Genomic DNA, 17,165 nt, shown 5'->3' with positions numbered 1-17,165 from the left:
TTGTACAGTAATCTAATTACACTATTGAATATGTAATTACTAACTAGTAATTAATTACTTTTTGAGAGTAACTTACCCAACACTGTCCATAGTACAATTCCCATTATAACCATTAAATCCATTACATTTTCTGTTGTATTTTGGGCAGGGTTCTATTGTTTTTATTTCAACAGGAATACTTCAACTATAGTAACTTCAGTAAAAACATCATTCATTCTCCCAATCGCTTTAAATGATGTAGCAGCAGATCTGAAGTTAACACGCACGCGTAGCTCAATGTGTATGTGATGCTTATTTACCGTTTAGCCGTTATGCCGATCATTTTCATGACAATGTTTCTACGATCTTTGACTGATCGTAACCCACAGATGATTACACCACACTTTAGCATGTGCCTTTTTCGTCTTTTATTGTTCTATTTGCCTTTTTAGAGCGCTATCAATGGTGTATCAGCGCCTACGTTTACATTAGTTTAGCGGGGAGGATCCCAGAGTTGCCAGATTTGCGCTAAAACATCCGCCAAATGGCCATTCAAAGCTTGCCGGAAAACCGCGAGCATAGAAAAAGTGAAATACTTGGCAACAGTAAAAGGTCCTGGCAGATCGCAAGCCAGATAAATTGCTCACACAGAAAACCCCGCAGCATAGAAACCATTTTCTACTTTTGGACCTTTTTATAAATGTAGTGGAGTAAAAAGTATGATATTTGTCTTTCAAATGTAGTGAAGTTAAAGTACAAGTACTCAGAAAAAAATAATACTCAAGTAAAGTACAGATATTCAAAAAGTGTACTTAAGTACAGTACTCAGGTAAATTTACTTCGTTACTGTCCACCTCTGCAAACCAGTATGTCTTCTTCTTCTGCAGAACACAAAAAGAAGATTTTTTGAAAAATGTTGGTAACAGACAGCACAGCCCCCCCCCACACACTTATATTGCAACCAATGAAAGTGAATGGGGGGCTGTTACACCATTCTTCAAAATATCTTCTTTTGTGTTCTGCGGAAGAAAGAAAGTCATACAGGTTTGATATGACAAGAGGGTAAATGACGACAGAATTTTCATTTTGAAGCTGAACTACTCCTTTTAACCTATTAACACCCTTAGAAAAATTGTACTTTGTGCCTATAGTTTTCTGGGAGAGATGGAGAGCCCCAACAATCACGTGAATGACAGACCTTGTTCTTACAATAGTTGACATAAACTTGAGGGTTTTAAGTCGTATTGCTACCAAAGAGCTCGGTACCAACCCCCCTGCAACAATGCTACCCGCCCGCTGGAATCTGTGAGAAGGCAGACAGATGTGCACAGTCACAGTACCATCTTCTTCCTGAGAAATATGACTGAAGAATTGCTGTTTTTGTGGTGATTTTCTGAACTCACATTCACCCCAGTACCCAACCCTATTAAGACCACTAAGTTGGGGTTTTTTTTTTGATCATTTTGTCATCTGGACCATCAATTCGTAATTAAACGCAAAGAATTGATTGCATAACATGTATTGTGTTCATGTTTATGTGCCTTCGCCTACGATCCGTGTTGTTTCCACTCATTCTTCATAATCCCATACCATTTCATCTGCTCTACTTTTGATCTGTGTTAGGTAAGGAGTTCATCCCATGTCCCGGTTCTGCTCGACTGCTCACATGGCTGCAAAACCCCTGCGCCTCTCGTGACCGACATTGACATCAGAGTTGGCAAGGCTCTAAGAAAAGAGAAAAGGTGAGGCTCCAGAAAGAGCCGGTCCCAACTGAAAGAGCCATCATCGCGCAGCTAGCGTTAGTTGTATAAAACAAAAAAGCAATTGGAATAAAAGTGATTGGGAAAAACAAGAGTATGTGTAAAATTGCTCATCTATGTCTTCTTAAAAATGACACTTCCCCCCATCAATAAGAATAAAGGGGTCATCATTTGGTCCACCCTTATATGTCATTCAAATCTTGTTTGAAATCTCCAATTCTGTGGAAAACAAAAGGAAGACTATTTCTGAGAACAAGCCCATACAATACAGTCAATTGGGCCCGATGTTGTTTGATTATGCAACATTCTTCAAAACGTTTTCTTTAGTGTTCAACAGAAGAATAACAGAAAGTCACACAGGTTTGTAATGACACGAGGATGAGTACATGGTGAAAAAATCAGATTTTTGGGTGAACTATCCATTTCATCAAATAAAAACATTGGTTTGCATGTATTTTGTTTTGTACAATGAATTTCAGCCACTGTTTCTCTCTATAGAAGCATCCGCTTCCACTCCAGTTCAAGTGACAACACAATCCACTCCCGGGCGAGTGACGGCGAGTGATTCCTGCCCGTCTGACTGGCATTACTTCAGCGGCAGCTGTTACTTTATTTCTGATGACACCAATAGCTGGTCATACAGTCAGGCTTTCTGTAAGCAGAGAGGAGGACACCTGGCCATCATCCACACGCCTGAAGAACAGGTGAGGAACAACGACAGCTCTAGTGGATATTACCGTTGCAATCTGTTACTTTCGCCTGTATATCGCCATCTCTGTTTGAAACATAAATCGCAGGCTCATCTCAACGTGGGTTGAAACTGAATGATGTCAAACTGACATTTTTACTGGGGTATAGAAGTAGTCTTTGATGCTGACAAAAAGTTGATTTCAGTTGAACTATCACTTTAGAATTATATTGACATAAATGTGTAGTCCTGTATGTTTGTTTCATAATAAGTGACCTCGAGAAGATTGATTTTAAAATCTTAAAACTATTGGCTTGCAGTGCCAAACTAGTGTAGACATTACCTAAAATGTGTAAGCTATGAACTGAATGCTTAAGGGACTTTTAAGAACATTTCCTAACATTGCCATCCATTTGAAATATTTCTGATATCTTCACCTGTCGCAGACTTTTATTTGGGACCTGCTGCCACGTGGTCACTGGAATGCTTACTGGATTGGCATAAGTGATGAAAAGGTAGAAGATGACTGGTACTGGGTGGATGGAACCAAACTGGTTGGAGGGTGAGTGAAGGAAGCTAAATTTGAGCTTTACAAGATACAATTCTAGACTTAGAAATATTCATTGTTAGGAACACGCTCTGTAACGGTATCAACATTTCACGATACGATAGTACCTCGATATGAACACTATGATACGATATTTATTGAATTTTGTGCAGGAAAAACAAAAAAACAAATGAAGACTTGGAAAAATGTGGCATAACTGTTTATTACACTATGACTGAACAAAGATAACATTTATTATTTTTGGATTAGGTAATTTTAAAGTGCAAAGAACAGTAATATAATAGCATAAAAATTAATAACATAAAAATTGAGAACATGAAACATGAAAAAATTGTTGTTTGTCAACTTTTAACAACTCACAACCAGTCAGGTACTCGCCACATTCACTGCTTCACTCACTGCTATTTTTTTTCTCCTCGTATCTTCATGAAACTTTTCGGGGTGATGTAACAAATGGGTCTTCATATTAGTCGTATTCCCCGAATTGTACTTCACCGCAGTCTGGCAGTGTCTGAATATTGTTTTTTGTCTGTCCGTCACCTTTTCTCGTTTCTTGTTACGGGAAAACCGAAATGCTTCCACACATGCGATTTATAATTTGCTTTAGCTTCAGCTAGAGGTGGGCGGAATGGCCAAAAATCTATTTCAAGGAATGAGTAATTTTATTTCACGGTAACGATATATTTCATGAAACAATCTCCCATTATAATTCTATATTTTATACATCATTTTTCTTAGATTGATTTAACTAATTTATTTATTACAGTTCATTTAAATGCTCACCATAGTTAAAATGTAGGCAAGTCATGAAAATGTACTAAAGATATCAAATTAAGTTCTGATAATCAGATGTATTATTTATTCATATTTATCTTCTGGCTATATCATATGTATACAGTAGGAAGATAGACAACATATATAACAATAAAGTATGAATATGCACAAACAATGAGAGTACAGTATATGACTAAACTGGTGTTCATGGCGTCTGTACTGTAGGTCTTTATTGCTCTTCACTCTCTATTAGATGAGCACTTTTAGTGTGTTGCGACTCTCTGTCTTTAGGTTTGTTTATTCTCGGGCTTGTTTTTGCACTGCGAGTCTCTGGTGACTCCTCACGCGTCTCCCAAAACTGGAGGTAGAAGCGCGTCACATCAAAGCGCTCACACGCCCGCGAGCATCATCGCGCATTTCAACGCAAGTTTCACCTTGGCTCGCCTGAAGTTAAACTTTATAAAACTATTAACAGCTTTTCAAAATAACCTGACTTCTGAGATACGTGTTGAGAATGAGCTTTTTTAAATGCTGGCGCAGATCCCTGCACGAGCACTGCGGGTGAGAGAAGCGCCGGACTGGAGCGGATCACTAAACTACAGACTGAAAGAAGGTCAAAAGAATGTTTGATACGTTCATTTGTTAGGGGTGGATTAATTCATTAGTTTTTTTCAGAATAGCGCCTAATTTGCAGAGCGCCGAGTTAACCACGCCTACTTATTTACATTCCGCGGAATACACGGAATAGAAAAATCTCTTACGGTTGACATTTTATTCCGCAGTAACGGAATATTCCGTCATTCCGCCCAGCCCTAGCTTCAACAATTTGTAAATCCGTTTCTATGCCACTAGCGGCATCCGCCATTTTCGCTCAACTTGATCTGTAGCGGGCGGCAGCAGAGCGCAGAGGATGATGGGCACGCATGGGTTGATGGGAATTGTAGTTCCCGCTTCCCTCAACTCGCTCCATTCGGCTGAAAAAACTACACTTTGCCTGGAAGATCTATCGTCATGCGACCACGATAGTATCGAAAAAAATGCTATCGCGATACTTCGATATTTACAATACCGTTACATCCGTAGTCATTGTTCAAGAATTATTAAATTATGATATGTAAGACATATAACTATAGAACCTCAGCCCAGTTTTCCACATTGCTCAATACACATGACCATCGTTCGTGTCCGTGTTACCTTCGGATAATCTTTATTTGTTGTCAAACAGAAAACGAAATTAAATCGTTTCATTTTTTTTACATTATACAAATCCACCGTAATACGAGACTCATTTTTGGTTTGTTCTCCTCAAATGTCTTTAAGTGCATCAAATTAATATACAACAAACCAAACGAACATCCGAGTATTTTCTTAAACAAGCGGATTAGCACACCACCACGCGACACGCACGCACGCACGCACGCACGCACGCACGCACGCACGCACACACACACACACACACACACACACATTCTTTATTTCATTAACTGTATACGTCTACATTGCACATAAATGTCTACCTATGTGTCTGTATGGTTTGTTTACGGATTTAGTGGCACACACCACTGAAAACATATGTATAATTAAGAGAGTGGTCTTGTGCTACCACCTCTCGTCGCCAGAGGCGGCAGTGCAGCTGAACTTCCGGTGGACTAAAATGCGCTTTGTTAAGAAAAATACTTGATGTTTCGTTTTGGTTTTGTTGTATATTAATTTGATGCACTTAAAGAAATATTGAGGAAAACAACCCAAAAATTAGTCTCGTATACGGTGGAATATGTCAAAAATGAACGGTTTATTCGTTTTTCTGTTTTGAAAACAAAAACGAATAAATGAATTATCCGAAGGTACACGGACCGACCACAAACATCTCACAAGACATTTGAAAGTGCTAAATCATATTCTTTCACTTCTCTTTATTTTAGATGCTGATGTTTGTTTTTTATGTTTAAGTTCCTTTATTCCTTCTTCTTTCTAAATAAAGATTTAAGAAGTTTTCAGTTACAATTAGGCTTGAATGATTTATTCTCTGTGTCAGAGGTCAGGACAAATGTGTTATTGTTGTGTTATATTTAGTAAATGTGCGTATTGTCATCACACATAAAATTATCATAAATCTGCTAAATCTGAGATTAAAAGAGTAGTTCACCTTCAAAATGAAAATTGTGTCATCATTTACTCACCTTCTTGTCATTCCTTACCTGACTATGACTTTTTTTCTTCTGCAGAACACAAAAAGAAGATTTTTTGAAAAATGTTGGTAACAGACAGCACAGCCCCCCCCCACACACTTATATTGCAACCAATGAAAGTGAATGGGGGGCTGTTACACCATTCTTCAAAATATCTTCTTTTGTGTTCTGCGGAAGAAAGAAAGTCATACAGGTTTGATATGACAAGAGGGTAAATGACGACAGAATTTTCATTTTGAAGGTGAACCTACTTCCTTTAACCTAATTAACACCCTTTAGAAAAATTCTACTTTGTTGTGCTTAATAGGTTTCTGGGAGGACGGGAGAGCCCAAACAATCATCATGATGAAGACTGTGTTTACATAGTGAAAACTGAGGGGTTTTAAGTCGGTATTGCCTACAAAGGAGCTGGTGTACGACGCCCCCTGCTATATTTCCCCGCCACCTGATTTCTGTGAGAAGGAGACAGATGTGCACACGTGGGGTACCTCTTCTTCCTGAGAAATATGACTGAAAAATTTGCGGTTTTTGTGATTTTCTGACTCATTTCCCATTTACCCTACCTATTAGAAGACTAATTGGGGTTTTTTTTTGATCATTTGCTCATTGACCATCATATGAAATTAATGCCCAAATATTGGAATGCATCATAATTTTTTTCATGTCTATGCCTTCCTGAGTAATCCGTGTTTTTATTGATTTCTTTTGTATCCCTTACCATCATCTGCTTCCTTTTGTGTTTAGATAAGAGTGTTCATGTCTCCTCGTTCTGCTCGAAGCTCACCATGGCTGAAAAAACCTGGCGCTTATGTGACCCGAAATTACATCAGAGTTTGCAGCCTCTAAGAAAAGACGAAAAGTGAGCTGGAGAAAGAGAGGTCCCAACTGAAAGGCCATCATCGCTTGAGCTAGGTTAGTTGTGAATAACAAAACAGAATGATATTAAGTTGAGTGAAAAAACAAGAAGTATTGTGTAAAATTGCTCATTATGGTTTTCTTAAAAGTGACACTTCCCCCCACAATAAGAATAAGTGTCAATCATTTTGTTTCACCTTAATGTCATTCAAATCTTGGTTGAAATCTTTATTCTGGTGAAAAACAAAATAAGAATCATTCTGAGAAATGCCCATTACAATACAGCCAATTGGGCCCCCGATTGTTGTTTGATTATGCAACATTCTTCAAAACGTTTTCTTTAGTGTTCAACAGAAGAATAACAGAAAGTCACACAGGTTTGTAATGACACGAGGATGAGTACATGGTGAAAAAATCAGATTTTTGGGTGAACTATCCATTTCATCAAATAAAAACATTGGTTTGCATGTATTTTGTTTTGTACAATGAATTTCAGCCACTGTTTCTCTCTATAGAAGCATCCGCTTCCACTCCAGTTCAAGTGACAACACAATCCACTCCCGGGCGAGTGACGGCGAGTGATTCCTGCCCGTCTGACTGGCATTACTTCAGCGGCAGCTGTTACTTTATTTCTGATGACACCAATAGCTGGTCATACAGTCAGGCTTTCTGTAAGCAGAGAGGAGGACACCTGGCCATCATCCACACGCCTGAAGAACAGGTGAGGAACAACGACAGCTCTAGTGGATATTACCGTTGCAATCTGTTACTTTCGCCTGTATATCGCCATCTCTGTTTGAAACATAAATCGCAGGCTCATCTCAACGTGGGTTGAAACTGAATGATGTCAAACTGACATTTTTACTGGGGTATAGAAGTAGTCGTTGATGCTGACAAAAAGTTGATTTCAGATGAACTATCACTTTAGAATTATATTGACATTAGTGTGTAGTCCTGTATGTTTGTTTCATATTAAGTGACCTCGAGAAGATTGATTTTAAAATCGTAAAACTATTGGCTTGCAGTGCCAAAGAAGTGTAGACATTACCTAAAATGTGTAAGCTATGAACTGAATGCTTAAGGAACTTAAGGAATCATTTTAAGAATATTTCCTAACATTGCCATCCATTTGAAATATTTCTGATATCTTCACCTGCCGCAGACTTTTATTTGGGACCTGCTGCCACGTGGTCACTGGAACGCTTACTGGATTGGCATAAGTGATGAAAAGGTAGAAGATGACTGGTACTGGGTGGATGGAACCAAACTGGTTGGAGGGTGAGTGAAGGAAGCTAAATTTGAGCTTTACAAGATACAATTCTAGACTTAGAAATATTCATTGTTCAAGATTATAAATTATGATGTAAGATTTATGAAACTAGACCTCAGCATTTCCACATTGCGTCAATAACATGACCACGGTCCGTGGTCCGTGTACCTTCGGATAATTCATTTATTCGTTTTTGTTTTCAAAACAGAAAAACGAATTAACCGTTCATTTTTTACATATTCCACCGTATACGAGACTAATTTTTGGGTTGTTTTCCTCAATATTTCTTTAAGTGCATCAAATTAATATACAACAAAACCAAAACGAAACATCAAGTATTTTTCTCAACAAAGCGCATCTTCCGCTGGACTAAAATGCCACTATGTTGAACCGACCAACATCTCACAAGACATTGAAAGCTGCTAAATCTATTCTTCACTCCTCTTTATTTTGATGTTATGTTTGTTTTTATGTTTAAATTCCTTTTTTCCTTCTCCTTAAATAAAGATTTAAAAGTTTCAGTTACAATATAGCTCTGAATGATTTGATTTCTCTGTGTCAGAGCTCAGACAAATGTGTATTTGTTTATATTTATAAATGGCTATTATTTCAACCAGTAATATTCATTAAATGCTAATATGGTACTTAAAGGGATAGTTCACCCAAAAATGAAAATTCTGTCATCATTTACTCACCCTCTTGTCATTTCAAACTGTATGACTGTTCTTTCTTCTGTAGAACACAAAAGAGATATTTTGAAGAATGTTGGTAACAGAACAGCAGCCCCATTGACTTCTATTGTGCAACAATGAAAGTGAAGGGTGCGCTGTTACAACATTCTTCAAAATATCTTCTTTTGTGTTCTGCGAAGAAAGAAAGTCATACAGGTTTGAAATGACAAGAGGTGAGTAAATGATGACAGAATTTTCATTTTTGGTGAACTATCCTTTAACCTATTAACACCCTTAGAAAAATTCTACTTTGTGCTTATAGTTTCTGGGAGGATGGAGAGCCCAACAATCATGATGATGATGAAGACTGTTGTTACATAGTGAAAACTGAGGTTTTAAATCGTACTGCTACAAAGAGCTGGTACGACGCCCCCTGCGATATGTCCCGCCGCTGGATCTGTGAGAAGGAGACAGATGTGCACAGTGGGTACCTCTTCTTCCTGAAGAATTGCTGTTTTTGTGATTTTCGAACTACTTCCCCATTACCCAACCTATAGAAGAATAATTTTTTTTATCATTTTGCTCACCGACCATCAAATGAAATTAATGCAAAGATTGATGCATAGCATGTCACAATTGTTTTAATGTTTTTGCCTTCCTGGAGATCCCTGATGTTTTATTTATATCTTTTTATCCCTAACCATCATCTGCTTCCTTTCCTTTTGTGTTAGGTAAGAGTTCATCTGTTCAGGATGTCACCAACGGTTCTGCTGACGCTCACATGCTGAAAACCTGCGCTAATGTGACCGAATTGACATCAGAGTTGCAGGCTCTAAGAAAAGAGAAAAGTGAGCTGGAGAAAGAGAGGTCCCAACTGAAAGCCATCATCGCTGAGCTAGGTTAGTTGTGATAACAAAAGCAATGGAATAAGTTGAGGGAAAAACAAGAGTATGTGTAAAATGCTCATTATGTTTTCTTAAAGTGACACTTCACCCCAAAATAAGAATAACGTGTCATCATTTGTTCACCTTAATGTCATTCAAATCTTGTTGAAATCTTTATTCTGTGGAAAACAAAAGAAGATATTCTGAGAAATGCCCATACAATACAGTCAATTGGGCCCGATGTTGTTTGATTATGCAGGAGAAGCGAATATCATCACAAGTCTGCGGTAGTGCGTGAGTCTGCTATTTACCCTGCTACGTTGTTTTAGCTGTTGAACTGGACTGTTGCCTGTTGTTAGTTAAGATTATTTGAGCTTGTTTATTTAATTATTCGTTAGTCGTTGACTGATTGCTAAGGTGTTAGCGTTTTTTTCCGTTGGTACTGAAGTCACATTAAATTAATTGCCGTTAGCCGCTCGTTACGGCTTGACATTATAATTTTGCACTTAAAAAGCACGGAGCAAGTTTGTTTGCTCTTTGATCCGTGGCCCATTCAAGTCGTTCAGGTTTTGTTTTGCTAATCGAGAAGGCGTGTTCCAGCTGTATTCTGTTCGTGCTAATCTCAACACTTACTTAAGCACTGCCTCTGCGTCAGCTGTAGCGTCAGCCCTCCTCGTGTGAAGACCGACGAGAGTAAAGACCTGCGACTCTACCTGTGCGACTCCACAATAATTGGAAATATTCCCCACTATCTTCCCTATGCAACAACTATTCATTTGAATACCATGCTGTTAATATCACTTTTCCCACTCAGCTCAGTGTTGTTGTAGTTTACCGCCCCCCAGGTCCTCTTCACAACTTCATTGAAGAGTTAGATGTGTTGCTCTCATCATTCCCGGAGGATGGCGGCCCTCTTGTAGTCTTTGGGGACTTCAACATCCACCTAGAGAAACCCTATGCCTCTGACTTCCACACCCTCACCGCCTCGTTCGACCTCACGCGCCTCGCCACAGCCTGTACTCACAGATCAGGAAACCAGCTTGATCTCATCTACACCCGTAACTTCACCACAGATAACATTCAAGTCACACCTCTTCACATTTCTGACCACTTCGCTCTCTCTCCCCTAGCACCCTCTCTGCTAAAGTCACATCCTCTCTTCCCTCCAACTTTGCATCTCTAGATGTTGACAGTGACATCGACACCTAATGCTCAACACTTACATCCTGTCTAGATAACCTTTTTCCTCTGTCCTCCAGACCAGCCCGCACCACCCCCTCCTGCCCCTGGCTGTCTGACATCCTCCGTGAGCAACGGAGTACACTCAGGGCTGCTGAAAGGAAATGGTGCAAGACCTAGAATCCTGCTGACTTAGGGGACTACCAGTCACTGCTCTCCTCCTTCTCTGCTAGTGTTACAACAGCTAAAACGTCTTTCTATACCACTGTAGCGAAGGGCTACTCTGAGAGGAGAGGGGCTAGTTTCAGATAAGTATAGCAGTGAACCAGGGTGTCGGTCAGAACACAGCAGAGAGCATTGGATCAACTTAAGCTGTTTATTGGGCACACAAGAACAATCATCAGAGGGGAGAGCCAGCGTTAACAAGATCACGAGGAGTACGATCAATGTTCCTTTACTGAACCCAGAGCCGTGCACAAACTGAGTGCTGTTCCTTTCCTCACTCGGACTGGTACTCTTTGAATTATCCAGGTAGTTTTAGCTGGCTGTTAATATTGGCGGTATTTGTAAACCGGGCCAGGTAAGATGCCGGTGGAGGTGTTAAGATGTAAAGATGTGCAGATGTGGTTTCCCTGCAACAGATAACAACAGAATTCCTAAGCATGCAGAGCTGTTGTGCATAACATCCATGTGGTTAACGCATGAACAGATAACTATGGCTTCTCCCCTCATACATCTTCACAGTAATATGTATTACACTCATTTCTTCACCGTTACCAATACACCATTGACATAATGAAACAACGCTCTTCATTAGCAACACGCTTACAAACAGTAACATGAGTGATTATCACAGCTATGAACAGCTGTGTAGCTAATAGCATGTTAGCATTAACAATAAGGAACACATTTCAAGCGAACACATATAACTTTATCTGTACTCTCTCTTATTGGGCGCACATTAGCACACTACATTATAACCTGGCACGGATGGTTCAGTTACAGCCTGATTTACGAGCCTGTGTATGCCACACAACTGTCCCACGCGCTGTTCCAACTAGCGCTCTTCCGTGATCACTCCGGATGAGCGCTGCTTGCTTTCATAATAAAAGCTCCTCTAGGAACAGTGAATATCCCTACCACATTCCGGTGTGTTAACTCCTCAGCTTGGGTCTTTTGCACAACCACCAAGGTGAGCAATGCGCCTAACACTCGGCAGCTTTTCAAGACATTTAACTCTCTTCTTTGCCCCCCTCCTCCCCCACCCACTTCATCTTTGACCGCGGAGGACTTTGCTGTATTTTTCACTGAGAAAACATCATCCATCAGTGAACAATTCTTAGCACCTCAGACCTCGGTACACACCTCCCTCACTTCAAACATTGAACTCTCCTCTTTCACCCCACTGACTGACACTGAAGTCACCAGACTTCTCTCCAGCCACCCCACCACCTGTCCCCTTGTCCCAATACCCTCCCATCTCCTTCAGGCCACATCCAGCACACTCGCACCTGCACTACCTATCCCAGAACAAACTACTGGATGACAAGCAGTCTGGCTTCAAAACAAACCACTCCACTGAGACTGCACTGCTATCGGTCACAGAAGCACTGCAGCTAGCCCAGGCGGAATCTAAATCCTCGGTCCTGATTCTGCTAGACCTATCTGCAGCGTTTGACACTGTCAATCACCAGATACTGCTAGCAACCCTGTCATCTCTAGGAATCTCAGGCTCTCCTCTCCGCTGGTTCAAATCCTACCTCTCCGGCAGATCCTTCAGGGTGTCATGGAGGGGCTCGCTGTCCACTGCTCACCACATGATCACTGGGGTCCCTCAGGGATCGGTGCTTGGACCGCTGCTTTTTTCCATCTACACGACATCCTTGGGACCCATCATACGGGCACACGGCTTCTCCTATCACCTGCCTAAAGGACATCTCGGCTTGGATGAAAGAAGATCACCTCCAGCTGAACCCGGCCAAGACAGAACTACTCGTGTTTCCGGCACACCCCACGGTGCAGCACGATCTCACCATCCAACTTGGCAATATCACAATCACTCCTTCCAAAACAGCCAGGAACCTCGGAGTCATATTTGACTTTTGAACAGCTGTCCTTCAATGATCACATTGCAAAGACAACGCGGTCATGCCGATATGCCTTATTCAACATTAGAAAGGTTAGACCCTATCTCACTGAGCATGCAGCACAACTCCTTGTCCAGGCCCTGGTAATCTCAAGGTTGGACCACTCTAGCTGGTCCAGAACGCAGCAGCACGCCTCATCTTCCAACAGCCCAAAAGGGCTCATGTGACGCCCCTTTTCATCTCCCTCCACTGGCTACCGGTTGAAGCCCGTATCAGATTCAAGTCACTAATGCTTGCCTACAGGACTGTCACTGGATCTGCACCGGCATACTTTCACACCCTCCTACACTCCTACACTCCATCAAGATCCCTGTGTTCAGCACACCAGCAGCGTCTTGTACTGCCTTCCCATAAGGGCAGTAAATCGCTTTCCCGCTCATTCTCCTTCACAACTCCTTCCTGGTGGAACATTCTTCCTAATTCGGTCCGGTCAACCACATCTCTCACAACATTCAAAAAACTACTTAAAACCCATCTCTTTTGTGAATACTTGACAGACAATTGAAAAAAAACACACTAACCCTCTCTCTTTCTCTCAACAGGTAGTGGTCTAGCTTTTGTTGAAACTAGTAACTTTGTATTGGCACCTATTGCATTATTGCTCCTGTATGACATATCGCTTATTGCTCCTTATATTCTTTGTAAGTCGCTTTGGATAAAAGTGTCTGCTAAATGACTAAATGTAAATGTGAATGCAACATTCTTCAAAACGTTTTCTTTAGTGTTCAACAGAAGAATAACAGAAAGTCACACAGGTTTGTAATGACACGAGGATGAGTAAATGGTGAAAAAATTCTGATTTTTGGGTGAACTATCCATTTCATCAAATAAAAACATTGGTTTGCATGTATTTTGTTTTGTACAATGAATTTCAGCCACTGTTTCTCTCTATAGAAGCATCCGCTTCCACTCCAGTTCAAGTGACAACACAATCCACTCCCGGGCGAGTGACGGCGAGTGATTCCTGCCCGTCTGACTGGCATTACTTCAGCGGCAGCTGTTACTTTATTTCTGATGACACCAATAGCTGGTCATACAGTCAGGCTTTCTGTAAGCAGAGAGGAGGACACCTGGCCATCATCCACACGCCTGAAGAACAGGTGAGGAACAACGACAGCTCTAGTGGATATTACCGTTGCAATCTGTTACTTTTGCCTGTATATCGCCATCTCTGTTTGAAACATGAATTGCAGGCTCATCTCAACGTGGGTTGAATCTGAATGATGTCAAACTGACATTTTTACTGGGGTATAGAAGTAGTCGTTGATGCTGACAAAATGTTGATTTCAGATGAACTATCACTTTAGAATTATATTGACATTAGTGTGTAGTCCTGTATGTTTGTTTCATATTAAGTGACCTCGAGAAGATTGATTTTAAAATCGTAAAACTATTGGCTTGCAGTGCCAAATTAGTGTAGACATTACCCGAAACTTGTAAGCTAATAAACTGAAAATAAACTGCTTAAGGAACTTAAGGAATCATTTTAAGAATATTTCCTAACATTGCCATCCATTTGAAATATTTCTGATATCTTCACCTGTCGCAGACTTTTATTTGGGACCTGCTGCCACGTGGTCACTGGAACGCTTACTGGATTGGCATAAGTGATGAAAAGGTAGAAGATGACTGGTACTGGGTGGATGGAACCAAACTGGTTGGAGGGTGAGTGAAGGAAGCTAAATTTGAGCTTTACAAGATACAATTCTAGACTTAGAAATATTCAATGTTCAAGATTATAAATTATGATGTAAGATTTATTATACTCAACAGTTTCTCCACATTGCGTCAGTAGCTCAATACACATGACCACAAACATCTCACAAGACATTTGAAAGTGCTAAATCATATTCTTTCACTCCTCTTTATTTGTGATGCTGATGTTTGTTTTTTACGTTTAAGTTCCTTTTTTCCTTCCTCTTTCTAAATAAAGATTTAAGAAGTTTTCAGTTACAATTAGGCTTGAATGATTTATTCTCTGTGTCAGAGGTCAGGACAAATGTGTTATTGTTGTGTTATATTTAGTAAATGTGCGTATTGTCATCACACATAAAATGATCATAAATCTGCTAAATCTGTGATTAAAAGAGTAGTTCACCTTCAAAATGAAAATTCTGTCATCATTTACTCACCCTCATTCCTTACCTGACTATGACTTTTTTTCTTCTGCAGAACACAAAAGAAGATTTTTTGGAAAATGTTGGTAACAGACAGCACAGCCCCCCCCCCCTTATATTGCAACCAATGAAAGTGAATGGGGGGCTGTTACGTCATTCTTCAAAATATCTTATTTTGTGTTCTGCGTAAGAAAGAAATTCATACAGGTTTGATATGACAAGAGGGTAAATGTTGACAGAATTTTCATTTTGAAGGTGAACTACTCCTTTAACCTATTAACACCCTTAGAAAAATTCTACTTTGTGCTTATAGTTTCTGGGAGGATGGAGAGCCCAACAATCATGATGATGATGAAGACTGTTGTTACATTGTGAAAACTGAGGTTTTAAATCGTACTGCTACAAAGAGCTGGTACGACGCCCCCTGCTATATGTCCCGCCGCTGGATCTGTGAGAAGGAGACGGATGCGTCTTCTTAATCCTCCACCCCGCCATCATCAGCAACCATCCTTCATAAATGTTTAGTTTGAGAGTATTTTGGTTAAGAAATGAAGCAGAATGAAGAAGGATTTCAGTCTTTGTTATGACATCACAGGATCTTTGTCTAAATGTAGGCTACCTTGAAGCTTTTTAACACTGCATATCATGTTAACATTACTGCATATTTTTTAGTCCATTAATTAATTGCTTGCATAGAAATATAATGCACATATAAATGAAGCAGACAAATATTTTTGTCGATATTTTGTCAGCGTAAAATTATGTTTTATGTGAACATATTCTTGTCTGCACTGTTGTATTCGTCTGTCTGTTTTGTTTTGCAAAGAAATAATGTTTTCGTGAAAATTATAGTAGTAATTCCACTTTTGCTCAGCAGGAGGCACCGTTGAGCCGAAGTTTAAACAGCAGTGATACAGATATGATTAGCAGGTAGACAAACAAGCTTTTGTTCGTGTGTTTGTTAGGTCAAACCGAACCAGACGTGTGGAGACTAAATGAAACTCACAAACGGTTAAATCAAACTAACTCAACTCAAAATCTTCAAAAGCAATGCAAACAAAAAACACTGTTTATGTGTCTCCTTAACATGAAATCTAGGGCTAGTGTCTGTGTCCTTGTCCCGTGCAGTTGTTTGGCTAGATTTGAGCATTTATGTAAGGTGCATGCATGAGTCATGTCCTTCTCTGCCCCTTGTCCCATCTGACTGTTTATTATGGAGGCGTATCTGACACAATTACGTTCCTCATAGGGAGGGCATCCGTAATCAAAGTACCCTATTTCCAGTTTATCAGCTGACCTTGGATTGATGTCTTTTTAAACATTGTCCAACACAAGTCATGTTAATGAATGAGTAGAGCATGCCGGCTGCGTGAATTGTGTTGCAAGCTACAGAAGAGCAAAGAGCGATCTTTTCATCTCACATAGACTTTGAAACAGGGGTGATGGTTTGTTGAAACCACATTAACTTCACTTTTTTATGTTATGCACTTGGGGCCTCATTTAAAATAAAATGCTGCGTAGAAAAACCAAATCGTCCTAAATTGTACGTTAATTTCCCAAAGTGCCTACGTGTGATCAAGCATACACGTGGTTAGCTAAGGTTGATCCAGACAGAACATCGACCTGGTCAAAAAGTATACATTTTATTGTCTTTGAGTATAAATTACACATACATATCTTTTTAGATGTTGAAATGAATTCATATCGATATCAATGGATTGTTTAAAACTATACATGTTGGACGATTGCCTGATAACAAAAACGTTTATTTACCATAACTCGTGATGGAGGATGAAGTTATCGCTCGACCTGATTTTGCCAAGTGGTTGATGTCCTCAGGGCAACATATTTTGTTGACCTAAGGACAACATTTTTATAAATAAAACCTAAACCCACACCAAAGCCCAACCCATAACTTACCCCTAAAATCAGAGGGAAATGATAAGTGAAAAACAATGGTCAACATGATGTTGCCCTAAGGACATCAACCACTTGGCAAAAACGAGATCCAAAGTGCTTTGTTCTTATGTCTGTTCTGGTGGTTCTTAATGTATAGTTCCCCCTACTGGACAAATAAGTAAAAA

The 17,165-nt window shown here is 39.9% G+C and overlaps 2 protein-coding genes across 2 annotated transcripts; both read left to right on the top strand.

Annotated features, from left to right (window-relative positions):
• Positions 1–2,173: 2,173 nt before the first annotated feature.
• On the top strand, positions 2,174–2,993 carry LOC130566891 (C-type lectin domain family 4 member E-like). The gene is made up of 2 exons (XM_057354709.1): positions 2,174–2,443; positions 2,874–2,993. Exons 1-2 carry the CDS (start codon positions 2,189–2,191, stop codon positions 2,991–2,993), a joined length of 375 nt encoding a protein of 124 aa, XP_057210692.1. The 5' UTR covers positions 2,174–2,188.
• A 4,215-nt stretch (positions 2,994–7,208) lies between these two features.
• LOC130566890 (CD209 antigen-like) lies at positions 7,209–16,603 on the top strand. Its single transcript, XM_057354708.1, has 8 exons — positions 7,209–7,212; positions 7,329–7,534; positions 7,976–8,091; positions 9,077–9,237; positions 9,486–9,653; positions 13,859–14,064; positions 14,514–14,629; positions 15,395–16,603. Exons 1-8 carry the CDS (start codon positions 7,209–7,211, stop codon positions 15,558–15,560), a joined length of 1,143 nt encoding a protein of 380 aa, XP_057210691.1. The 3' UTR covers positions 15,561–16,603.
• Positions 16,604–17,165: the final 562 nt, after the last annotated feature.

Source organism: Triplophysa rosa, linkage group LG16, assembly GCF_024868665.1.
Source record: "Triplophysa rosa linkage group LG16, Trosa_1v2, whole genome shotgun sequence".
Taxonomy (NCBI): Eukaryota; Metazoa; Chordata; class Actinopteri; order Cypriniformes; family Nemacheilidae; genus Triplophysa; species Triplophysa rosa.
Note: the sequence above shows the minus strand (reverse complement) of the source record. Positions and strands in the feature narration are given on the sequence as shown.